Source organism: Salmo salar, chromosome ssa27 (genome assembly GCF_905237065.1).
Source record: "Salmo salar chromosome ssa27, Ssal_v3.1, whole genome shotgun sequence".
NCBI classification, from domain to species: domain Eukaryota; kingdom Metazoa; phylum Chordata; class Actinopteri; order Salmoniformes; family Salmonidae; genus Salmo; species Salmo salar.
This window is the reverse complement of record NC_059468.1, coordinates 13,439,290-13,466,776: the sequence shown is the minus strand read 5'-3', so window position 1 is coordinate 13,466,776 and position 27,487 is coordinate 13,439,290. Positions and strand designations below refer to the sequence as shown.

The 27,487-nt window shown below is 40.3% G+C and overlaps 2 protein-coding genes across 2 annotated transcripts; both read left to right on the top strand.

Annotated features, from left to right (window-relative positions):
* Positions 1-3,916: 3,916 nt before the first annotated feature.
* On the top strand, positions 3,917-9,702 carry LOC106588301 (uncharacterized). The gene is made up of 3 exons (XM_014177136.2): positions 3,917-4,854; positions 5,227-5,289; positions 7,812-9,702. The coding sequence occupies exons 2-3, from the start codon at positions 5,264-5,266 to the stop codon at positions 9,391-9,393; spliced, it is 1,608 nt and encodes a 535-aa protein (XP_014032611.2). The 5' UTR covers positions 3,917-4,854; positions 5,227-5,263; the 3' UTR covers positions 9,394-9,702.
* Positions 9,703-10,904: 1,202 nt separating this feature from the next.
* LOC123730948 (uncharacterized) lies at positions 10,905-16,128 on the top strand. Its single transcript, XM_045709656.1, has 2 exons — positions 10,905-13,100; positions 13,198-16,128. Exon 1 carries the CDS (start codon positions 11,604-11,606, stop codon positions 13,068-13,070), a length of 1,467 nt encoding a protein of 488 aa, XP_045565612.1. The 5' UTR covers positions 10,905-11,603; the 3' UTR covers positions 13,071-13,100; positions 13,198-16,128.
* Positions 16,129-27,487: the final 11,359 nt, after the last annotated feature.

Here is a 27,487-nt window from a genome sequence, read left to right as displayed (position 1 = left end):
ATGTCCCTCAATAGTGGATGTCACTCCCAGTCCCAGGAGAAGGTAAATTAAGTTTAACAGTAGAATTGCTGCCTCTGTGTTTCAAACCTTCTCATGAGGGACAGTAGTTGTGCTCTGTCGCCCTCCTCCGACCAGACTGCGTAATAGTGTTTTACTTTAAGACAAAGTTCTCCCAGAACTATATAAAAAGAAAGTCACACACTTTATATACCCATTCAATTGTCTGGAGCATAATGTAGTGTGACTTTAAAAATATCTTTATACAGTTTACTTTTCTATTGGTCAGCACCTCTACAAACATTGTTTTGTTTGCATGTGTCAGTCAGCTCATGCTTTTTACCACACTATCATAAATCATAAAACATTGAAAAACACCTGCTTTTACCATGACATGGACTGAACTGGTGAATCCAGGTAAAAGCTATGATCCCTATTGATGAAACTTGAATGATTTTTAAGTCATGAGACTATTGAGACATGGATTGTGTATGTGTGCCATTCGGAGGGTGAATGGCCAAGACAAAAGATTGAAGTGCCTTTGAACGGGTTATGGTAGTCGGTGCCAGGCACACTGTGGAACTCTTTCAACAACTTGTAGAGTCCGTGCCCTGACTAATTGGGGCTGTTCTGAGGGCAAAAGGGGGTGCAACTCAATATTAGGAAGGTGTTCTTAATGGATTTTTCAAATGTTTTATCTAAAGGCATGGTCCTGTTGCGATGAATTTGTTTGTCTTTGTACTAAATGTGTTGTGCAGAGCTATTTTGTTTGGCAGTGTTGGCAAGTTGTCTCACTTCTTGTTGTGGCTTAGACTGAAACGGACATGGTTGAACCCATGTTGGGCATCAGAGTGGTGTAAGGTTTGAAATGCATGCTTTTATTGATCTATTTAGGCACAAATGTTGTTGCATACTTCCAGTGTGTTTCTCCATTGTGCATACTGCTTAAATTAGTCAACTTCACAGGTATGATGAAAACGTCCAACACTTTATGGGAAGTTGGAGCTCCTCGGAACCAAAGCTAAAAAGGGCTAAAAACTCTATAAGTAAAACCAAATACATTTTATGATTGATAGTGTGTCATACATTTTTCATGAGTTTGTAAAGCCACAACCACTTGGACTCAGTGAGAATACAGCGCTTGTTTACACTGTTTCCTTTAACTGTGTTTGTGTTAGGAAACAGATACAGAGTGTAGCTGAGTCGGTAACACCACAACTCTAGTCCACATATTGTCCCTGAGCCGGAGACCAGAGTTCACTTCCTTATTTCTGAACCCCCTCTCCTCCTTTATCTGTGTACCCAACTGTCGGAATAGAAAAAAAGAAACAAAAAGAAAAGAGGGAGAGGTGTGTTTGTTTGTTTAAGAAACAGGAAGAGGTATGAGCCTGGCACACTTATGACAGTTTCAATCTGAATTTCAAATGAAACGACTCTGGATGAAAGTACAAACTTCAGACACTTCAGAGTTTATCCCCACACGGGCTGACACGCAATTTATATCGGTGTGATTAATGGTCCCCTGTGGCACAGGCAAATGTAGCATGATAGCAGCTCAGCTGATGGAGGATTCAAGAATACAAAGGCATTCGACTCAGTCAGACTGCTCCAACCTCTTGTTCACATATAAACTATGGTACTGAATCGTCCCATGTTTCTCCAATATAAATGGACCTTTAAATATGTTCCAGATGGGGTTTTTGAATCCTTCAAAAAAATCTAAGAGCAGAAGATCAGCTTGGGTTTTACTTGTGCTTTTTGAGACACCTATAAATAGACAGTATAACATTTTCATCTCCACTATAATACATTCTCATGATCCCAAATGAACTTTCATTGCAAGTTGGAACAAAAATGTACCCGGAGAAGAGTAGCCCTATGTCACAACAAATACCTCACAATGTTGTAATGAAACTTGGTATTGTCAACAAGTCAACGTCATCAATGAGAAGACATTGTTCATGCCCTACAGGATGTTTGAGATAAAAAGTCATGTGGTGGGATATCTTATCTCTCCTGTAGGTAGATGAGTTGATTGTATGACAGTAAACACTAAAGTGTTTTCTCACTCTCTGCTTCTCACGTTATGCTGGTCAATATTTGTCAGGATAGAATAAAGATGATAAGCGGGACTCACTAAAAATCCTGGACCTGACAAGATTCAGAGTGTTAAATAGTCACATGTACAGTGTTGCAGGTGTGATTGTGGGGTACAGTAAAAATATTTGGCTCTGAGCGTCAACATGCAGGTCTAAGTGAAATAAAAAAATGAAAATGGTAATAAAATATAAAAAGCACTATATACATCATAACATCAGTAGCAGTGATTAATAAATAAATGTCCATTGGGTTTGAGGCAGAGTAAAGACAGTTGAGGGGGTGGGGGGGAATGACCATTGGGGGATCAGCACTACCATTGAGGGGGTGTGGATACCAAGTGAAATAAAAACTATAAATATTATTATAGAAAAAGTAATAATATACATAAACAGTGCCTTCGGAAAGTATTCAGACCCATTTACTTTTTCCACATTTTGTTACTTTACAGCCTTATTCCAAAATCGATTCAATAAAAACAATTCCTCAGTAATCTACACAAAATGCCCCATAATGACCAAATGAAAACAGGTTTTTATACATTTTTGCAAATGTATTAAAAATAAAAAACAGAAACACCTTATTTACAAGTATTTAGACCCTTTGCTATGAGACTCGCAATTGAGCTCAGGTGCATCTTGTTTCCATTGATCATCCTTGAGATGTTTCTACAACTTGATTGGAGTCCACCTGTGGTAAATTTAATTGATTGGACATGATTTGGAAAGGCACACACCTGTCTGTATAAGGTCTCACAATTGACAGTGCATGTCAGTGCAAAAACCAAGCCATGAAGTGGAAGGAATTGTCCGTAGAGCTCCGAGACAGGATTGTGTCGAGGCACAGATCTTGAGAAGGGTACCAAAACATTTCTGCAGCATTGAAGGTCTCCAAGAGCACAGTGGCCTCCATCATTCTTAAATGGAAGAAGTTTTGAACCACCAAGACTCTTCCTAGAGCTGGCCGCCCGGCCAAACTGAGCAATCGGGGGAGAAGGGCCTTGGTCAGGGGGATGGTCACTCTGACAGAGCTCTAGAGGTCATCTGTGGAGATGGGGGAACCTTCCAGAAGGACAACCATCTATGCAGCACTCCACCAATCAGGCCTTTATGGTACAGTGCCAGACGGAAGCCACTCCTCAGTAAAAGGCACATGAGAGCTCGCTTGGAGTTTGCCAAAAGGCACCTAAAGACTCTGACCATGAGAAACAAGATTCTCTGGTCTGATGAAACCAAGATTGAACACTTTGGCGTGAATGCCAAGCGTCACATCTGGAGGAAACTTGGCACTATCTCTACGGTGAAGCATGATGGTGGCAGCATCATGCTGTGGGGATGTTTTTCAGCGGCAGGGACTGGGAAACTAATCAGGATCATGGCAAAGAGGAACGGAGCAAAGTACAGAGAGATCCTTGATGAAAACCTGCTCCAGAACGCTCAGGACCTCAGACTGGGGCGAAGGTTCACCTTCCAACAGGACAACGACCCTAAGCACACAGCCAAGATAACACAGGAGTGGCTTCGGGACAAGTCTCTGAATGTCCTTGAGTGGCCCAGCCAGAGCCCGGACTTGAACCCGATCGGACATCTCTGGAGAGATCTGAAAGTAGCTGTGCGGTGACGCTCCCCATCCTACCTGACAGAGCTTGAGAGGATCTGCAGAGAGGAATGGGAGAAACTCCCCAAATTCAGGTGTGCCTAGCTTCTAGTGTCATACCCAAGAAGACTCTTGGCTGTAATCGCTGCCAAAGGTGCTTCAACAAAGTACTGAATAAAGGGTCTGAATACTTATGTAAATGTGAGTTTTTTGTTTTTAGCAAACATTTCTGAAAACCTGTTTTTCTTTGTCATTATGGGGTATTGTGTGTAGATTAATGAGGGAAAAAACAATTTTATAAATTTTTGAATAATGCTGTAACATAACAAAATGTGGAAAAATCAAGGGGTATTAATACATTCCGAATTTACTGTATAAATTGTAGACTATGTGAGTAGATTGTCATCTCATCGACATACATTCCCATGATCTCAAAATGTCTTTAATTGCAAGCTGGGACACAAAAATGTACCCTGGGAAGAGTAGCTCAGAGATGTCCGCATAACAAATACCTTAGTCAATGTTGTAATGAAACTTCGCAAATGTCACCCACCATGCCAGTCTAGTGACATTGTCACCGAGTCAACGTTGTGATATCTTGTCCTTCAGGTTTATGGGTTGTTTAAAGACTAAACTGTTATCTTACATTACGCAGGTAGATATTTGCCAAGATTGCTGGAGGAACAAATGTTTTCTAATGTTACCAGTCTTGGGCTACTTTCTTTGCCTCAGGCCACATGACAAGATAGAACCAAACTCTAATTGTGTTTCTCTCCTCTTCATACCAGTCTAGGGAGAGTAATTGATAAAATATTCACAAGTTAACAGATTGTGAAAATGGATTTGCTTTATTATCTTTTGGTTAAAAGGTGAATGGTGAATGATGAAATCTGACAACTTAACTCGGGCATCTCAATCTTTGATTTTCCCACTTCTGATTTCTTCTCCTGGAAGGGTCTTGTTCTCCTGGAAGGGTCATTCAAGTGGTTATGTCCTAGTCTGAAGCTCGTATTTCCCACTTGGAAGCATTAAGCTGTGAGGGGTGTGTTCATGATAATGATGCTCGCTGATTGTTATAAAAGCCTCAAGTAAAGCAATATCCAAAGTGAGGAGAAGAAATCAAAACTATCAAAGTCAAAGTCATGGCATAATCAACTTGCCCAGGTATGTTTTTCTTTATTTGAAATGCTTGAGATGGGCATTCATAGTGGGCATTCATAGTGGTACATATCCTAACGAGATCAACATGCAAAATTAGACGATTTCTACTTTAATTAATTCATTTCCTGGCAATTACTGTAAAAATGCAAATACCTTACGCTTACAAAGAAATGTCTCTGCTTATTAAACCACCTTGGAGATAATGCTCGAAAGATCAGATTATATGTAGAAGAAGCACTTGCATGACTCGTTCAAGTGTGTAATACAGATATGATTTATATTTTGAATTATGACTTCATCTTTGAACGTTCATTAATTAATCAGATGTTGATGAGCAACCTATGAAATACAAACAATGCATCTTGTCAAAAACAGACTTAATAAAGTACAGAAGTGACCAGAAGAGAGGAAAATGGCTTCCATTTCCATGACCGAGAGGTACTATTTCTTTAATTAACTATTTATATTTCTTTAAGTCAATGGGTTTCACAGTGCACCACAGTTGTGTGTCTAGTATTTTGAGATGCTGTAATAAGATCAATGGTAAATAAAGGTAAGAGGACATAAATGTTTGAATAAAAAACATAATTTTTAGGATGGTATTGAACTCAATTAAATGTAAGAAATGTTGGACCCACTCCTTTGTACTATTTGATACTTTATATGTGCTTCACAATACTTTAGAAAGGATGTATGTTTTGCTTACATTTAAATATGTTTTAGTACTTTTCCCCACATTGTCCAAATTGCAGAATACCTACCCCTACTTAGAACTTAGAATAAACAATATGCTCCAAGTTTACTTTTTGAAAGCAAATTATTAGTATTATAAAAAAGCAATGTGTGCCAGAGTATACTGTAAATATGTTTGAAAATATACATTTACAGTGAAAAGTAATATACTTCTTAAATATTCTATTTGAAAGTTAAGGTTCAAATAACAAACTGAAGTAAGGTCATACTTTTTCCCTGATAGAAAAAAACGTTCGGATTGATTAGGAGCTGTATTTCTTTAACACAAGATTTGCGAACTGGTTTTGAAATTAACAGGTCCTGTAATATTTAGCAATGCTATCAGGGGCGCAACTTTCACTGGGGACAGGGGGGACGTCCCCCCCACATTCTAAAATTACATCATTGTCCCCCCCAGTTTTATCATTGGAATGTGATACAAAATGAGGCAACGGTGTGCTTTAGGACCATGCGGACATCTCTGAGCGGTCGGGTAGGCTGTTTGGAGTGTTTATCCGACCGGATAAATTTTTTTACAAAAAAACAGTTGTGCCAGTGAATGCTAATAATCATTAGTATTTTAATCAGCCCTTGCATTTGCAAAGAAAATTAAGTCAGATGTTTTATGAATACTTTTTACAATGGCAGCCACAGTCACTGCCTGATGAGTCACTCAGCTTACCTTCCTGTCTTCGCAAAACTGTTTTTTTGTTGGCTGCACACCTAATTAGGGTGAAACCTGTAAAATCTGAACTATGTTCTAAGAGCAAGTAACATTATGTGGCTATATTCAGGTATATTAGGGCTCCCGAGTGGCGCAGTGGTCTAAGGCACTGCATCTCAGTGCTTCAGGCATCACTACAGACACCCTGGTTCGATTCCAGTCTGTATCACAACTGGCTGTGATTGCGAGTCCCATAGGGAGGTGCACAATTGGCCCAGCGTCATCTGGGTTTGGCCAGTGTAGGTAGTCATTGTAAAGAATAATTTATCCTTAACAGACTTGCCTAGTTAAATAAAGGTAAAATAAATAAAGATATCAAGTCAGTATATTCACGTACAGTACCAGTCAAAAGATTGGCTACACATTCAAGGGCCTTTCTTTATTTTCTACGTTGTAGAATAATAGTGAAGACATCAAAACTATGAAATAGCACATATGGAATCATGTACAGTAGTAACCAAAAAAGTGTTAAACAAATATATTTTATATTTGAGATTCTTCAAAGTAGCCACCCTTTGCCTTGATGACAGCTTTGCACACTCTTGGCATTCTAGTTGTGATGTCTTCACTATTATTCTACAGTGTAGAAAATAGTACAAATAAGAAAAACCCTTGAATCAATAGGTGTGTCCAAACGTTTGATTGGTATAGCATGTCTTTTGAAAAAGTTACATTTTCATTCAAAGTAAATGGGTTGTTAATCCAACCATACTTTAAAAAAACAATTAGCATCTATGTTTCGCATTATAGGCAAATTAATTATGCATAGCTAAAGATTATATTTCCCAACACATTGTAAGGCTTCAATTGACACAGAGATAAACCAATGCAAAATAGCAACATGTTTAAGCAATGTCAGAGGTTTAACTGGGGTGGAATTTTTATGTCGTGTCTGAGGTTTAACAGCAGTAGAGCCAAAAATTCCACAGTTGCACCTCTCACACAGAAACTTCAACACAGGAACTGTCATTGGATAATGAAACAAAACAACGAGACAAAAATTCCATAGCTGCACGTCTCACACAGCTATGGAATTTTTGTCTCGTTGTTTTGTTTCATTATCCAATGACAGTTCCTGTGTTGAAGTTTCTGTGTGAGAGGTGCAACTGTGGAATTTTTGGCTCTACTAATGAAGCAAAACGACGCCCGTCCTTAAAATATGTGTTTCCGACACTGATATGCCAAGTTGAAACAAAAAAACTCACTATACTTTGCTCCACGATTTGTGTTGTAATGATTATACAAACTTTTATACTTTTTCTCGATAACCATTTTAGATAAAGAACAAGAAGTCTGAATATTAATCAAAGATCTTTCATCTAAATGATATGTTTTTGTACTGTATTTCAGGAAAATATCAAATGTTCAGAAAATATTAGTTTAATTAACACATGGAATGACACAAATTCCTTATGAAGTTGGCACATAGTATGGTTGTATGAGTTTCCATGGTGACAATACTTTTCTCCTGATTGATAGTCCTGCATGTATACTCTCATTACAGGGACACAAGCGGTAGCACTGGATCAAATGTAGACCCTTTGCTAACTACACACGAGTTGATTGAAATTCATCCAGTGGACAATATCAAAGTTGACCTGAATGAGGAGGGAACAGTTAGAAGATGCACAGTAGGCACAAAAAATGTGAAGCCAAATAAAACAGTGTTACTCATGGGAGCGACTGGAGTGGGAAAATCAACTCTCATCAACTATATTGCCAACTACATCTTCGGGGTCAATTTCGAGGACAACAAAAGATTCCAATTAATCCCAGATGAAAAAAAGTGTCAAACTGTATCTCAAACTACTGCCATCACCGTGTATGAAATCTTTGGCCATGAAGGAGACCGTGTTCCTTTTTCAGTTACAATCATCGACACTCCAGGATTTGGAGACACAAATGGGATTGAACAAGATCAACTCATTACTAAAAACCTTCAAGAATTGTTTGAGTCCAAAAATGGAGTGCACCAAATTGATGCCGTGTGTTTTGTTGTTAGAGAGGATGAGGTTCGTCTCACCCTCACCCAACGCTACATCTTTGAGTCCATCCTTTCCATATTTGGAAAAGACATTGAAAAAAACATCCTGGCACTCGTCACATTTGCAAGGAGAGGCAATCATCCTCCCCCTGCTCTTAAAGCCATAATGGAAGCTGGGATTCCATGTTCAAAAGAGAAACTGAAATTCAACATTACATCTTTCACAAACAGATCAGCTGATCCAGAAATAATAACAAATAATAAAAGAAATTGGTCAATGGGAGAGAAAAGCATGACAAAGTTCATCAACCTACTAACAACACTGGAAACAAGAAGCTTGCAGCTGACCCAAGAAGTGCTAGCGGAACGCAGACATCTTGAGGCTTGTATTGATGGGATAGAAGATCAGCTAAAGATAACCCTTGACAAACAGATCGAACTTAAAGAAATTCAGAACGTCTTGAAAGGAAACAAGGAAATGATAGATGCTCAAAAAGATTTTGAATTTGTGGTCATCACTAACACATTTGTAAGAATTGAATCTGAAAAGATGGCAACCAACTGCAACAACTGTGGAATGACTTGTCATCTAAGGTGTCCATTAGCCCCACAGAAGCTGTTATTTCTTTGTGAAGCCATGAGAAACCGGCAGTGTAAAATTTGCCCCGGAAAATGTTCCTGGAAAGATCATGTCAAAGAAAAGGTGGTATACCAGAGGGCCCCCAAAGTAGTGAAGAAAACATACAATAATATACAATTTGAGTATGGACAGGGAGTAGGTGGAACAATCACATCAGAGGATATGGAGGAGAAGATTCAGTCTGAGATACAAGAATCAGAAGACAAAGGAAACAAACTGCTCGAGACTTCATACAAATGTGTGGCAAGACTAGAGGAGATTGCACTAAGGCCCAATCCATTGACAGCAGAGGAATACATTGATCTTCTGATTCATAGAGAAACCGAAAATATCAACAGGGTAAAGAAACTTCAGGAAATGAAGGCGAAAGCTCTGCTGATATCTTCAATGACCAAGGAAAAAATTGAACAAGGCACTGGATGGGTTCTTAAAAAAATGAAAGGATTGACATTGCATGATTAGCTATACAAACCAGTAAGATTGTGTAAGGATTGATAGAATCAGCTGGCCCAGCACATTGTCTGTTATCAGACAATCATGATAGAGAACCGATTCAAAAGTATCTGTAGTCATCAAAAAGCGTTTGACAGAAGAGGTCCTCAAACAAAAGCTGACAAAGACACTGAGTGCACAAAACATTAGGAACATCTGCTCTTTACATGACATAACCTGACCAGGTGAATCCAGCTGTGATCCCTTATTGATGTCACTTGTTAAACCCACTTCAATCAGTGTCGATGAACGGGAGGAGACAGGTTAAAGAAGGATTTTTAAGCCTTGAGACAATTGAGACATGGATTGTGTATGTGAGCCATTCAGATGGTGAATAGGCAAGACAAAAAAATGTAAGTGCCTTTGAACGGGGTATGGTAGTAGGTGCAAAGTGCACTGGTTTTAGTGTGTCAAGAACTGCAACGCTGACACTGCAACGCTGCTGAGTTTTTCATGCTCAACCGTGTGTATCAAGAATGGTCCACCAGGCAAAGGACACCCATCCAACTTGGCATAACTGTGGGAAGCATTGGAGTCAACATGGGCCAGCATCCCTGTGGAACACTTTTGACACCTTGTAGAGTCCATGCCCCGATGAATTGAGGCTGTTCTGAGGGCAAAAGGGGGTGCAACTCAACATATTTACAAGATGCACTATGTCGAGGGACATCTTTACTGCAACGTGAATATGTGATTATGCTCATAATGAAAATATCCAATAGGAGCACATTGGACTGCAAAAATAGGTTAACAGTTGACAATGATTTGTGTATCAAACATCATTAGTTAGTTAGATACTAAGTCAAAAAATGTATCTTGAAAGTACTAAGATTGGTTCATATACTGTAGTAATAATGTTGATTGTACAATACTTTTCACTTCATATTTAACAGTCAAACGGGATGTAGAGCAGTGGTGATGGGGAGACATTGCAATGTAATGGTCATTGTATGTTTTGTTTCAGTAGGCGTTTTTTTTACCAAATGTTGTTATTTCCATGTAGGGAATCAATCACTATTAAGAACATGCATAACAATTAAAGGCACTGTAATGGAACATAACTGTTGAGGTGTCTTGTGAAGACAGGAATTAGAATCAGCACTGTTATTGCACAAACAATTTTAGTAAACTTTAAATAATTTTAAGTGATTTCAAATTAGATCACCAAGGCTGCATTTACACAGGCAGCACAATGTTTTTTTCACTAATTGGTCTTTTGACCAATCAGATCAGCTCTGAAAAATATCTGATATGGAAAGATCTGATGTGATTGGTCAAAAGACCAATTAGTGGAAAAAATATCAGAATTGGACTGTCTGTGTAAATGCAGCCTAAGATCCGGGTGGATTACATCCACATCTATCCACATCATGGAATGTTGTCTTTTTTGTTTTCACATGTATAGCAATGCATCAGTCCAGGTATGTCATGACTATGTTCTATTAAAAATTGTTTTATTTTCAACCAACATTATATCTAATTTAGATCATATATGCATATGAGCATCTTGCACACTGCAAGTGAAGTTTGACTGAAAATGCCTCGCAAGTGTCTGCATCTAATCGCAGGGGACCACCTGTTTGGAAGGTCTAATGGACAGCCTATCAGTCCAGGAAAATTAAGAATGCTTTTACACTACATTTTGCTGAGGTCTACGGTGATCGATCTGGATCCCTTTTTCCTAACGTGATGAAAGCACTTTAAGGTTGTCAAGCCCAGTGGGGATTGAATTTTTTAAACTTTATATTACTTTATAATTTTACTTTATAATTTTACCTTATTTGAATCATTTACTTTTCCTTTGGAATTGCTTAAAACAATATAAGCACCCCAAGCACTTCTGAACCATTCCCATTTGAGATAGGGACTAAACAAGGCTGACCACTCTCCCCACTCTTGTTTTCCATGAGTCATCATGCTAGCAGAGATAATTAGAAAAGATAAGGACATAACAGAGATCACCATAAACCAACAGAAATTTTAACTTTTTATATTTGCATATTTAACAGCTTTGGTAGTGATTCTCGGATGTTTCTTGAATATCAGATAACACTGTTGTTTTACTCAAAATATTCAGGGTTTAATATGTACTTTTAGAAAAAAGATTATACCAATCAAGATTAACGTAGAAGACGTCCCTAAATCCCTGAATGTAGGACCTCCCAACAAAGTATCTGCTAATGACAGAGAAAGAGATTCTGCATGACAGTGAAAATATCAGGCGATGGACTTTTGGTAAAAAGGACCCGAGCAAAATGAACCGAACGATATTGATGATGGGAGAAACAGGATCAGGAAAATCAACCCTCATCAATGTGATGGTGAACTACATCCTTGGCGTAGAGTGGGAGGATAAATACAGATTTGAAATCATTGCCGATGAGAGTAAAAGTCAAACTAGTTCACAAACAACCGCCATCACTGTGTATGAGATCTTTGGTCACGAAGGTGATCACATTCCATTTTCTCTAACCATCATCGACACTCCAGGATTTGGTGACACAAGTGAAATAGAACAAGACAAACTCATCACAAAAAATCTACAGGAGCTGTTTCAATCTCCAAAAGGAGTCCACCACATTGATGCAGTGTGCTTTGTTGTAAAAGCTGCACAAGTGCGCCTCACACCTACACAGCGGTACATTTTTGATTCTGTCCTCTCAATTTTTGGAAAGGACATAGAAAATAACATTGTGGCACTCAGTACTTTTGCAGACAGTGGGGAGCCTTTAGTCCTTCAAGCACTGGTAATGGCAGAAGTTCCATGTGTCAGAAATGAAATTGGTACACCTGTTTACTTCAAATTCAACAATGTGTTTGCTGGTTTACAAATGGATGAAGATGATGAAGAACATAACGATGAAGAGGATGAGGAGGAGGAAAATGATGAGGTGTGTCAATCATCTTGGAAAATGAGCATGAAAAACATGGCCATGTTTTTTGAATCACTAAATACAATGGAAGCAAAAAGCTTGGTATTATCACGTCAAGTTTTAGAGAAACGCAAACAACTGGAAATGGAAATCCAGACATTAACAAAGCAGCTACAAGTTGCAATGCAGCGGGTAGAAGCACTGAGGAGGGTCAGAGACCAATTAGAACAACATGAAGAGGACATGGAAGCCAACAGAAACTTCTCCATTCTTTTAGATGGAAGTGTGAAGGAGAAATGTGCCGTAAAAAAGAAGGCAACAAATTGTAATTCTTGCAGGGAAACTTGCCATCACCCTTGCAGAGAATATTTTGGGTGTACACGCATGCAGCAAGACAGATGCACCGTCTGCATAAAGAAATGCAGCTGGAACGATCATTGTAAAGAGAAGTTCATTTATGTCTTTAAAACAGAAGAAGGTGAATCAACATACCTGGACCTAAAGAGAAAGTATGAAGAATTGGAAGGGCAATCGCTGACAGCAAAGATGTTCGTCGTCCTCCTTATAAAAGAACTTCACCTGCAACTCATTGCCAGCTTCATCTTGATTCTTAAAATACTCACCATTGTTCAAAAGCTGGATGAGATCGCTCTGAGACCAAATCCAATGAGTGCAGCCAAATACCTTGAACTCCTGATTGAAAAAGCACAAAGGGATCACAACCCCGAGAGAGTCAAGACACTGACAGATATGAAAGAGCAAGAAAAGCTTTAGAGTAACTTCGCCAATCTGGTTGATGAATAAGTGAGTAAAAACTGCATTTAATGTCTTCTCCAATACCTCAATGATTGGCAAACAAATGGTTAACCTGCATTTTGTTCTGCTTTCCTGTGTTCTACAGAGGTGTATCCTGTCAATAACCACCACAGGAAGAGTTGAGAGTTAAGTCTACATAATAAATAATTATTAAGACATGTTTATAGTGCTAATGTCAAATGAAATGTACAATTACATAGTGGGGCCATCCATTCATTGGATCCTCTGCTCAAAGTACAATTGATATGAGTGTGTATAGTTTAAAAAATGATACATTTTCATTACTCTTGTAAATTTTCTGTAATGTGTGAAATATTTTTGTTGTTTGATAATCCATTGATACTTTTATTCTATTGACATAATATTTGTTAGAAAAATATTTTGTCTGGCTTCCGGTTTAGCATGTGAATGGAGAAGAATCTCGTGGACGTGGCTCCTATGCATTAGTTAATTTTGCCAAATTTGACTTTGCATTCCACTTTCTTACATATCAGATTTGATTGGCGAGTTCATAAGTTACCTTTTTGACGCAAATGTCACACGACTTGAGGAGCAGAAGACCTGTAACTAACGTTTCAACCGCGATGGCAAATGTGAATGGTAATGGTGCTGACTCCAGTCGATAATGGTAATGGCGCCAACTCCAGTCTGGAAGTAGTCTTACCAGGACTCATATCACAGGAACAGACCGGCTTTATAAAGGACAGGTATTCATTTTTTAACATTCAGACGCTGTTTAACATTATCTATTCTAAACAATTCTCCAACTCCCCTGTGGTGGTAACTCCCTAGACGTCCATTCAACCAAATTGAATGGGAGTAGCTATTTGCTGTTCTTAGAACATTTGGATTTGGGGAAAAATGTAGCTCATGGATCCATTTCTTGTATACATCTCCCCAGGCCAGTGTCTGTACCAATGACACCCATTCTGATTATTTTGTTCTGGAACGTGGGACACGCCAAGCCTGCCCACTGCCCCCTTTATTATTTGCCATCACCATTGAGCCCCTTTCAGTAGCTTTACGGGCATCTTCCTCTTTCCAAGGTTTAACACGGGAAGGAGTTGAACATAGGTTATCATTATATGCAGATGATTTGTTACTCTATGTAAATAACCCTGTAACCTGTTTACCTTTTATCCTTTCTATTCTGGAGAACTTTGTCTCCTTCTCCGGTTACAACCTGAATCTCTGGAAAAGTGAGTGCTTCCCAATCAATCCAGCAGCGCTACAGCGCCAGCAGATAGATTTGCTCTTTCAGGTTAGCCGCTCTGGTTTCAAATACCTTGGAGTGAACGTAACTCGTTCATTGCTCTTTTTTCTGCAAACTTTCCTCCCCTTCTTGCGCAAATGAAAACTGATTTTCAGAGATGAGGTAGCTTACCACTATCACTTATAGGGAGGATTAATGCTGTAAAAATTAACAGTTTACCCAAATTCTATTTCAATCTATCCCATTGTTTTTACCAAAGTGTTTTGTTTTTAAGTCAATCAATCAGGCGGTTACCACATTTATCTGGGGAGGAAAGGTACCCAGAGTCAATAGATCTTTACTTCAGAGATGCAAGTTTAGTGGAGGGCTGGCACTACCCAACGTTTTATTCTATTACTGGGCAGCCAGCTTTCAGAAATTGCCATTCTGGTTACATGCTCCAGATACCCCAAGGTGCCACCTAAAGGCACATTCTTGTATTTTTGCTTCTCTTCTTGCATTACTCTGCTCTTCTCTCCCAACATCCCCCTCTCGCTATACTCGCAAACCTGTAGTGCTTTCCACACTTAAGATTTGATACCAGTTTCAACGGTATTTTAAATTCTCCTCTGCATCTACTATGGGTCCTATTGATAGGAATCACTTATTCCCGCTTCTCTAATTGATAATGCTTTCTCTCACTGGACGAGGAAAGGTATTAAAGTCCTTCCAAGACTTATATGTAAATTGATTTTTTTCTAGTTTTCCCAACCTGGTCTCTAAATACTCTTTGCCTCCATCTCACTTTTTCCGTTACCTTCAAATTAGGCACTGTGTCTCCTCCAAATTATCTGGCTTCCCTGCTCCACCCCCTTGCCAACCCTGGGATGGTATATTGACTCTTTTACCTCGACAGAAAGCAGTCATTTCTCAGATCTATCTGTGTATTTTGTCATGGGACAAACACTCCACTAACAAAACTATATCTGCTTGGGAACGGGAAATGGGTGTTGAATTTACACAGGAGTGGTGGGACGAGGCTATTGATAGGGTACGCTCCATTACATCTTGTGCTCATCTTGGTCTCATACAATTTAAGGTTTTACATAGAGTGCATTTTTCAAAATCCATATTGTCTGAAATATATCCAAATGTAAATGATGAGTGTGATAGATGTCGTGTCTCACCATATGACCTTAGTCACATGTTCGTTCAATGCTCTAAACTACAAAATTACCGGGATTCTATTTTTAAAACTTTATCTGAGGTGCATGAAATGAACCTGCAGCCATGTACCTTGATAGCTGTTTTTGTTATTCCAGGAGACTTGTTCTGCTTGGATCCCAAACATGCCAATGTTGTTGCTTTTTACATCCTTATTAGCTCGACGTAGAATTCTTCTCCAGTGGAAGTCTGTTCAGCCCCCCTCTACTTCTCAATGATTCAATGATGTAATGTTCTTACATTTTAGTCAATAAGCTTTAGAAAATTAAGTATTCTCTTAAGGGTTCCAATGATATGTTTGTTAGAAAATGGCAACCATTTATATCATACTTCAATGGCTTGCAGAGGCTCCCCTCTGATGAGATGCTTTAAGGTTTCCCAGTAGGCATTACCAGTAGTCATTACATAATAGGTACGGTCATCAATATAATGTTATTCAGTCCAAGCACGTTTGTCTAAGGTTTACTGATCATTTATTTATTTCTGTTTTTGTATTTTGAATCTGTATTGAGTTAATTTGTATATCCCCCCCCTGTATTCTTCATTGTTTATTTGTTGTGATATCTCTGTAGAATTGTTGTTTTCTAGGACCGAATTGAGGGAGGGGGTGGGGCGGTTGGCTATATGGGGTGATTAGGTTGGGTGGCTGGGAGGGGTGTGGTTGGAAGGGGGTGGGTGGTGGGAGGGAGGGAGGGAATCGAGGTGGGTGGACTGAGGTAGGGAGGAGAGGTAGGGAGGGACTAGGGTGGTTGGGTGGATGTGCTGTGTGGAGGGAGGGTGGTTGGATGGTAATGGATGGTAAACAACTATTATTGCACACAGAGTGAGTCCATGATTGAGTCCAACGTATAATGTGACTTGTTAAGCACATTTTTACACCTGAATCTATTTAGGCTTGCCATAACAAAGGGTTGTATACTTATTGACTCAAGACATTTCAGCTTTTCATTTTTAATTCATTTGTAAACATTTTGAAAACCTAATACCACTCTGACATTTTAGGGTATTGTATGTTGGCCAGTGACCAAAAAAGAAATCACAATTTCATCCAGGCTGTAACACAACAAAATGTGGAAAAAGTCAAGGGGTGTGAATACTTTCTGAAGGCCCTGTATATAATAAATAGTTCTGTAGTTAATCATTTTGGCATACCGATGACAACATTCTATGACATGCTCAGGCAACATCAAAAGTACTGTATGTTGGAATATGCCAACACTTTATGGGAAGTTACTGTTGCTTGGAACTAAAGCAGAAGTAAAATGTACTGTAAGAGAAAGTGAAAACAAAATCTATTTATTCATGGATGGAAAGCTGACGGAAGCAATGGAATATAGGCTTGACGTAGGGCTGGAGCAAGCTTGAAGGAATAGTTCCCCCAAATAACAAATGTACCCATTTTATGGATACCTCGAAAGTACAGTGAAATCCAAAAATATTAGGACAGTGACACATTTTTGGTTGTTTTGGCTAGGTACTCCAGCACTGTGTATTTGAAATTATACAATGACTATGACTCTAAAAGTGCAGACTGTCACTTTTAATTTGAGGGTATTTTCATTCATATCGGTTGAACCGTTTAGAAATTACAGCATTTTTGTCCATAGTCCCCCAAAAATGATTGTGACAAACTCACTTATTTGTTTAAAGTAGTAAAAACATTAGTATTTGGTCCCATATCTTAGCATTTGGTCCTATATATGCATTGACTACATTAAGCTTGTGGCTGTACAAACTTGGATGCATTTGCTGTTTGTTTTGGTTGTGTTTCAGATTATTTTGTGTCCAATAGAAATAGGTAAATCATGTATTGTGTCATTTTGAAGTCACTTTTATTGTAAATAAGAATATAATATGTTTCCAAACACTTCTACATTCATGTGTATGCTACCATGATGACGGATAATCCTGAATGAATCTTGAATAATGATGAGTGAGAAAGTTACAGAGGCATTAATATCATACCTCCCCAAAATGCTAACCTCCCGTTATTATCTGTAATCATCTGTAATTATGGCAGAATCCACATTAATGTAGAAGTGTTTAAAAACATATTATATTCTTATTTACAATTAAAGTGAATGCAAAATGTTCTACAGACCCAGAGAGTTTGTTTTGCTACAGTTTAGTATTAGTCATTTAGTGCAAAACAGCTAGGGTTATGATAGAACCCATGTTTCCCTGCTGTAAATACCAATCCAAAATCATCTAACAATACTCACTTTATTTGGAGGGAAACCCATGATCATTCTGATCTGCAGTCAAATTCCATATATTTGGCTTTGTTTAGAGTACACACAGGTTGTACAATGGATGTAGGCCTACTGGGGTTGTCTGTTGGTCAAAATGTATAAAAACGTATTTTTCCATGTATAGACACACCCTATGTGTTTTAATAAAATCAACTATATGCTTTGAGCTTGTCCGATGCTTTCAGCACACTGTTTGATTAAATAAGACACAAAAGACTCAAGAGGGAGGCAGAGATCAAGATAACCAGAAGAAAAAACCTTAACCTGACCCGACCATCTTCCTACTGTTGGCTTTCGCATATTCTGCCATTACTCTCCTGAATTACCGGTAATAGGCTACAAAGGAGTCGGCAAACTTTTTCATGAGCAATGCCGATTTATCTTAAAATTTCTACCTACAGTGCATTCTGAAATTATTCAGAACCCTTGACTTTTTCCACGTTTTGTTACGTTACAGCCTTATTCTAAAATGGATGAAATAAAAACAAAATCTCATCAATCTACACACAACACCCCATAATGACTTAGCAGAAACCATTTTTTTAGACTGTTACGTTCCCCAGTTTCTGTGTTGTGATTTGTGTATTTTCTTGTATGTATTTCAGGAAATGGCTTCCTGAAATTCTCTCCAAGCAGCTGATTGGTCAGCCCCATTGCTAATTGGAGAGCTGACCCCGCCCCTCGTCAGGACGCAGCTGTCTCCAATTACCAACTCCTTCTGAAGCTTTATAAGCCAGTGTTCTGTTGCTCAGAAGAGAGATGATTGCTGAGAGAGAGGAGGCTAATGGCTGAGGGTTATAGCATGTTGGTTGTTGCTAAGAGATTTGGTATTTAAACTATGTTAGTTGTTGCTGAGGGAGCTGATTGGTTATGTCTGTTGTGTGTCAATAGGACGCCGTGTTTTCATTATTGAAGTTGTTTGTGTTATTCTGTTTCATTTGTTCCCAGGGGGAAGGGGAAGGCACCTAGGGAGTGCTTAGGAAAGAGGTCCGCTGGCATACATATACCCGTAGTAGTTTACTGTCTATGCACACTAGGTAAGACCTGGGCAGACCACCCCCTGTATTTTGGTTAGTGCAGCAGGTGGTGTAGTTAGGTAAGTAGGGAGGTAAGGTAGGAGAGGGGGCTTTGATATTTACTTTCTTTGCTTTGGTTACGTCCAGCCCCTTTTCCCCAAAATTACTGTGCGATGGAATAAATTCCCTGTAAATGGTAATTCTCTGCCTTGTCATCCTTACTCATACCTACAATCCATACCTCTTTCACACCACGTTAAGTTGTAGCAGGGTGTTGCGTTGAGGCATGCGTAACATAATGGGGGCTCATCCGGGATTCCATTAAACACACCGGACCCTGCTGCACTGAGCTCTCTGTGATTAGTGATTGAGGTGTGATGGTAGGTTGTGAGTTTGGATGACTTGTGTAGTTTGTATGTTCGGTAGACTTCTGTGTACAAGATGGCTGCCACAGCCATCTCCAAGTTTTTTGAAGCGCCCTCTATTGATAGTTTGGTGAGGTTGCGGAAAGTAGACCTTTTCGCTATAGCTGACCATTATGGACTCTTCGTCCCTGAGAAAGACCAAAAGGCTGAGCTTTTGGTGCTAGTCAGGGAGGGTTTAGTGAGAGAACGAATTCTCTCATTTCAAGATGAGGCTCGGGAGGCTTCAGGAGAGGAGACGAGTAGACCTTCCGGTGCCAAGTCGGAGGACAGGGCGGAGGAAGGGGTTGCTCGTACCCCCTTTACATTGCCCCGATTCGATCCTTTATCTTCTGCTTCAGGTCATTCAGACGGGACCGCAAGGCTGAAGGTGAGGCTGGCCCGTTTAGAAATGCAGCAAAAAGAGAGAGACAGATTAATTTCGATCTTTAAATTAGGAGAATGGAAATTGACAAGGAGGTGAGGATCCAACAACTGGAGCTAGACGCTGACTCCAGTGCGACTCCACAAGCTGCTTATCATTAAGCCCACATTGATGTAAGTAAAAATATAGCTTTATTCCCTCCATTCCGAGAGTCGGAAGTTGATTCCTATTTCTCTGCATTTGAGCGTGTGGCCGCTGCGCTGCATTGGCCACTCGAGGTTTGGCCGCTCCTGTGACAATGTAAATTGTCTGGGAAAGCCCAGGAAGTAGTATCTGCTCTCTCCCTGGAAGACAGTTTAAAGTATGGTGCAGTTAAAACTACTGTTGCGGGCTTATGAGTTGGTGCCTGAAGCTTATAGACAGCGCTTCAGTAACCACAAAAAAAACATCTCATGTACTTTTGTTGAGTTTGCTATGGACAAAGTCTCTGTTTAATCGCTGGTGTTCAGACAGCAAAGCTAACACCTTTGCTGATATTCGGGAGTTGATACTGTTGGAGGATTTTAAAAGCAACCTCCCTGATAGCATTGTAGTTCATTTAAATGAACAGAAAGTGGCGACCTTGGCCCAGGCAGCAGTGTTGGCTGATGAGTACGCTTTGACACACAAGTCTGTCTTTGGTGCACCTCGTTTTGAAGGCCGAACGATTACGGCATCGGTGCCTCGTTCAGGTCGCTTTTCCTCTGACAACCCTAAGCCTTTTCATGAAATCCGTGACTATTTTTACTGTCACCAAAAGGGTCATGTGATTGCAGACTACCCGGTTTTGAAAAATAAACAGTCCCTGTCACCGTCCCCAAAAATGAAGTGTGGCTTTAGTCAAGTCTATGGCTCGTCCGTTGGACCGAGTTATTGATTCAGCATTTGAGAAACCGGATCCTGACTATGCTCTGTTTATCTGCCAGTTGTTTCCTTAACTGGAGAACAAGCTGATCAAAAGCCTATACGAATCTTACGAGACACCGGGGTGGCGCAGTCAGTAATCGTTACTGATGCTTTACCCTGGTCTCCTGAAACATATTGTGGCATACATGTCATATTACAGGGGATAGAGACAAAAACAGTACCTGCACCATTACACTGGGTCCACTTAGTGTCAGACTTGGTATCAGGACGTTTCCGTGTTGGTGTAGTGTCTACACTGCCAGTAAAAGGAGTCCCATTGTTACTAGGGAATGATATCGCTGGTGGTAACGTCACTCCTGTGTTAGAGGTAGTAGACAACCCTGAAATCAGAATTAGATGGTTAATTGGTTCAAGCATTTCCACGTGTGTGTGCCCTCGTTAACACACAAGCTGGAAAATCTCACAAGCTAGGAGATGTGGATTTGGCTAGTTCCATTTTTGAGAAGGTTGAGGTAGAAGACAATGCACCGAGTATTCCTTCTGCAATGCCGACAGTTTTTACCCCCGTAAAAACTAAGGCAGGGGAAAGCGAAATGGCGCCCCAATTACATGACATTCTTTTGTCTGTCACCCCCAAAGAAGGTGATTGAATGTCAAACAGGAGACACCAGTCTTCGCAAGTGTTTTGCTTTGGTAATTTCCACTGAGGAAGCTAAAACTGAGGAGACCGCCTACTTTATGGAAGCAGGAGTTTTGATGTGTAAATGGGCAGCACATGACACCGTTAGTGACTGGAGTGAAGTGTGTCAAGTGGTTGTTCCTACACCGTTCCGACAGCAGCTGTTGTCACTCGCCCATGACCAGGCGTGATCCGGACACTTGGGGATCAGACTTATAACCAAGTCCTTCAACATTTTTTATTTTTTTTGGCTAGGTTTGCAGTATGACGTTGTCCAATTTTGTAAAACATGCCACGTATGTCAACTCGCTGGGAAAGCGAATCAAACAGTTCCTCGTGCGCCCCTCTGCCTGATTCCTGTGGTGGGGGAGCCGTTTGGAAAAGTGATAATTGATTGTGTAGGTCTGTTGCCGAAAACCAGGTCAGGTAACCAGTTCTTACTAACAATGTGCAGTGCTACTCGATACCCAGAGGCTATTCCTCTCCGTACTATAACGGCTAAGACTTTGGTGAAAGCACTGGTGACGTTCTTCTCTACGTTTGGAGTCCCTAAAGTAATCCAAAGTGATCAGGGATCCAACTATGTCAAAGCTGTTCTCTAATGTGTTAAAGACGCTGTGTATTTCCCATCAGGTCTCCAGTCCGTATCATCCGGAGAGTCAAGGGGCTCTCGAACGCTGGCATCAGATGCTGAAGGCAATGCTACGCAAGTATTGCATGGATACCAGTACCGATTGGGATGAGGGGGTGCCCTTTGTCCTATTTGCTATTAGGGAAACAATACAAGAGTCCTTAGGGTTCAGCCCTGCTGACCTTGTATTTGGGCACAACCCACGGGGTCTGCTAAAAGTTTTGAAGGAGCATATCTTATCTCCTACACACAGTAGCGCCCCTAAAAATGTGTTGGATTATGTCAGTAAGATGCGGGAGAGACTGCACGCCGCATGTGCGTTAGCCCAAAAGTCTCTCTCCTCTACTCAAAAATGCATGAAGTTGCATTATGACAAAAAGGCTGTTGGCCGTTCTTTTGCACCAGGGGATCAAGTTTTAGTTTTGTTGCCAATCCCTGGCTCATCTGTCAGCACATTTGTCTGGACCATATCTTGTGGAAAAGAAACTCGGTGACACCAATTATGTGATAAAGACCCCAGATCGGAGGCGTTCTTCCCGAGTGTGTCATGTTAACATGCTGAAAGCATATTATGTGCGTGATTCTCCCAACAGTTCCTCAGGTAAGCCGGTCCAGCCCGCCGTCTCCAGTGTGGCTGCGGTGGTGCTGAAGCCTGGCTGGGACCTAGAGAATAAGGAGGACAGGTTGAAGTTACGCCATACGTTACAGCAGTGTGAATGCTTATGTAATTCAGAGATGCTGAAAAAGTTACCCTCTCAAATGGAACATTTGGATAACGATCAAACTAAGGATCTTATCCTATTAATAAACAATTTTCTCTGCGTTTCAGGACGTTTCAAGTCGCACGTCCATCTTGGAACATGACGTGGATGTGGGGAACACTGCTCCTATAAGTCAGCATCCGTACCGGGTTAATGCAAAGAAAAGGGAGGTAATGAAAAGTGAGGTCACTTATTTATTACAGAATGACATGGCAAAACCCAGTAACAGTTCCTGGAGTTCCCCGTGTATTCTTGTTCCTAAGCCTGACGGTACGTCTCGCTTATGTACGGACTATTGTCAAGTAAATGCCGTTACAAAGTATGAGTCTTTTCCTCTACCTCGCTTAGGTGACTGCATTGATAGAATTGGCTCTGCTGCTTACATTAGTAAGGAAGATTTGCTAAAAGGTTATTGGCAGGTGCCTCTGACCTCTCGAGCTTCTGACATCTCAGCTTTCATTACGCCAGATAACTTCGTACAATACACTGATGCCCTTTTGAATGTGTAATGCACCTGCTACTTTTCAGCGCCTAGTTAGGTCAGCCCCATTGCTAATTGGAGAGCTGACCCCGCCCCTCGTCAGGACGCAGCTTTCTCCAATTACCAACTCCTTCTGAAGCTTTATAAGCCAGTGTTCTGTTGCTCAGAAGAGAGGATTGCTGAGGGTTATAGCATGTTGGTTGTTACTAAGAGATTTGGTATGTACTATGTTAGTTGTTGCTGAGGGAACTGATTGGTTATGTCTGTTGTGTGTCAATAGGATGCTGTGTTTTCATTATTGAAATTGTTTGTGTTATTCTGTTTAACCTCTATGGGCTAGGTGGGACGCTTGCGTAACGTAACAGCCACTGCCAGCCTGTGGCGCGATTTTCAAAACGTTAAAAATCCTATTACTTCAATTTCTCAAACATATGACTATTTTACAGCCATTTAAAGACAAGACTCTCGTTAATCTAACCACACTGTCCGATTTCAAAAAGGCTTTACAACGAAAGCAAAACATTAGATTATGTCAGCAGAGTACCAAGCCAGAAATAATCAGACACCCATTTTTCAAGCCAGCATATAATGTCACCAAAACCCAGAAGACAGCTAAATGCAGCACTCACCTTTGATCTTCATCAGATGACAACCCTAGGACATTATGTTATATAAGCATGTTTTGTTCAATCAAGTTCATATTTATATCAAAAACCAGCTTTTTACATTAGCATGTGACGTTCAGAACTAGCAACCCCCAAACTTCCGGGGAATTCGCTAACATTTTACTAAATTACTCACGATAAACGTTCACAAAAAGCATAACAATTATTTTAAGAATTATAGATACAGACCTCCTCTATGCACTCGATATGTCCGATTTTAAAATAGCTTTTTGGTGAAAGCACATTTTGCAATATTCTAAGTACATAGCCCAGGCATCACGGGCTCGCTATTTAGACACCCGGCAAGTTTAGCACTCACCATAATCATATTTACTATTATAAAAGTTTGATTACCTTTTGTTGTCTTCGTCAGAATGCACACCCAGGACTGCTACTTCAATAACAAATGTTGGTTTGGTCCAAAATAATCCATCGTTATATCCGAATAGCGGCGTTTTGTTCGTATGCGTTCCAGACACTATCCGAAATAGTAAAGAAGTGTCGCGCGCATGGCGCAATTCGTGACAATAAAATTCTAAATATTCCATTACCGTACTTCGAAGCATGTCAACCGCTGTTTAAAATCAATTTTTACGACATTTTTCTCGTATAAAAGCGATAATATTCCGACAGGGAATCTCCTTTTCGGCAAACAGAGGAAAAAAATCCCAAAGGCGGGGGCGGTCGGGGTCATGCGCATAAGCCAGTGTCCCTTGATCGGCCACTTGAGAAAGGCGATAATGTGTTTCAGCCTGGGGCTGGAATGACGACATTCTGTTTTTTCCCGGGCTCTGAGCGCCTATGGACGACGTGGGAAGTGTCACGTTAGAGCAGAGATCCTTAGTAAATGATAGAGATGGAAAAGAAGTTCAAGAAATGGTCAGACAGGCCACTTCCTGTAAAGGAATCTCTCAGGTTTTGACCTGCCATTTGAGTTCTGTTATACTCACAGACACCATTCAAACAGTTTTAGAAAATTTAGGGTGTTTTCTATCCATATGTAATAAGTATATGCATATTCTAGTTACTGGGTAGGAGTGGTAACCAGATTAAATCGGGTATGTTTTTTATCCAGCCGTGTCAATACTGCCCCCTAGCCCTAACAGGTTAATTTGTTCCCAGGGGGGAAGGGGAAGGCACCTAGTGAGTGCTTAGGCAAGAGGCCCGCGGGCATACATATACCCGTAGTATGTACTCTGGCTATGCACACTAGGTAAGACCTGGGCGGACCACCCCCTGTAATTTGGTTAGTGCACCAGGTGGTGCTAGTTAGGTAAATAGGGAGGTAAGGTAGGAGAGGGGGCTTTGATATTTACTTTTTTGCTTTGGTTCCGTCCAGCCCCTTGTCCCCAAAATTACCGTGTGACCCTGTAAATGGTAATTCTCTGCCTTTTGTCATCCTTACTCACACCTACAGTCCATACCTCTTTCACACCACGGAGAGTTGAGTTGTAGCAGGGTGTTGCGTTCCCTCTTACTAGAGGCGTGCGTAACATAGAAATTTTTGCACATTTATAAAAATGAAAAAAATATCACATTACATAAGTATTCAGATGCTTTACTCAGTACTTTGCTGAAGCACCTTTGGCAGCGTTTACAGCTTTGGGTCTTCTTGGGTATGACGCTACAAGCTTGGCACACCTTTATTTGGGGATTTTTCTCCCATTCATCCCTGCAGATCGTCTCAAGCTCTGTCAGGTTGGATGGGGAGCATTGCTGCACAGCTATTTTCAGGTATCTCCAGAGATGTTCGATCGGGTTCAAGTCCGGGCTCTGGCTTGGCCACTCAAGGACATTCAGAGACTTGTCCCAACGCCATTCCTGTGTTGTCTAGGCTGTGTGCTTAGGGTAGTAGTCCTGTTGGAAGGTGAACCTTCGCCCCAGTGTGAGGTCCTGAGCAGTTTTTCATCAAGGATCTCTCTGTACTTTGCTCCGTTCATCTATCCCTCAATCCTGACTAGTCTCCCAGTTCCTGCCGCTGAAAAACATCCACACAGCATGATGCTGCCACCACCATGCTTCACCGTAGGGATGGTGCCAGGTTTGCCTTTTAATGAGGAGTGGCTTCCATCTGGCCACGGAACCATAAAGGCCTAATTGGTGGAGTGCTGCTGAGATGGTTGTCCTTCTGGAAGGTTCTCCCATCTCCACAGAGGAACTCTGTAGCTCTGTCAGAGTGACCATTGGGTTCTTGGTCACCTCCCTGACTAAGGCCCTTCTCCCACCGATTGCTCAGTTCGGCCAGAAGGCCAGCTCTAGGATGGGTCTTGGTGGTTCCAAACTTATTCCATTTATGACTGATGGAGGCCACTGTTCTTGGGGACCTTCAATGCTACAGAAATGTTTTGGTAAACAATCCTGTCTTGGAGCTCTATGGACAATTCCTTAGACCCCTTTTGCTCTGACATGCACTGTCAACTGTGGGACCTTATATAGACAAATGTGTGCCTTTCCAAATCATGTCCAATCAATTGAATTTACCACAGGTGGATTCCAATCAAGTTGTAGAAACATCTCAAGGATGATCAATGGAAACAGGATGGACCTGAGCTCAATTTTGAGTCTCATAGCAAAGGGTCTGAATACTTATGTAAATAAGGTATTTCAGTTTTTTGTACTGTATGTGTCTATAGTTTTGTTTAATGTTGTGTTAGTGTATGTAAGTTGTCGCGCCTCTTCAATCGAGTGTATTAGCCCTGCACGTAGTGCAATCAATGTGCTGATTGAATTTAGGTAGCCTTGTTCTCAAATTTCCTTTGTTAAAATCCCCAGCTACAATAAATGCAGGCTTTGGATATGGTTTCCAGTTTACAGAGTCCAGCGAAGTTCATTGAGCACCGTCTTGGTGTCTGCTTGAGGGGGAATGTACACAACTGTGAATATAACTGACGAGAATTCCCTTGATGTAAAATGGCCAGCATTTGATTGTAAGGAATTCTTGGTCGGGTGAGCAGAAGGACTCGAGTTTTGTATCACTGTGGTGCACTTCTGGTGGAGGCACTAGACTGTATGTTGGAAGTAAGTTTATCTACATATAATTTCTCATTAAAAAAAATGATCCTTAGTTTTGCTATTTTGCCATCTTTATCTTATTTTGCAGTTGTATTTGCTATATTTTGCTAAGTGTTGCTATCTTAAACTCCTACTGTTCTTATTAATACACCAGTGGAGGCTGCTGAGGGGAGGAGATAGCATGTTTGATACCATTCCACTTATTCTGCTCCAGCCATAACCACTAGCCTGTCATCCCCAAATAAGGTGCCTCCAACCTCCTGAGGAATATACTTTTGGTTTCAACTTGTGATATACTGTAATTTATGAGACATTCTAACTTTTTTCTTTTAATAATCATGAAAACATTAAAAGATTATATATTTTAAATTCAAGCTGCAATATGTACCTTTTTCAGCAACAAGACCAAATTCACATGTTATAGATCTGTAATTCTTATTGAAAGCAAGTCTAAGAAGCAGTAGATTATTCTGTGAGCTATTTATATGCTTCCCATCCTTAAGTTTAATTTTTGCATCTTTTACTTTAGGTTTTGTACACCAGCTTCGAACAGCTAAAAATACAATATTTTTTGTTATGGAAAATATATTTCACAGCAGTTTAGATGGTACAATGATTCACTATACTTGCTTGTTTTGCCAAATCTGCTGAAATTAGTCAAACTACAATTTTAGCAACCAGGAAATGACAGTCATTTCTGCATAGTGCATCTTTAAATGTAATATTATTGTAGAATGGTTAGTCAACTGGAATTTACTTCAGCATAGGCT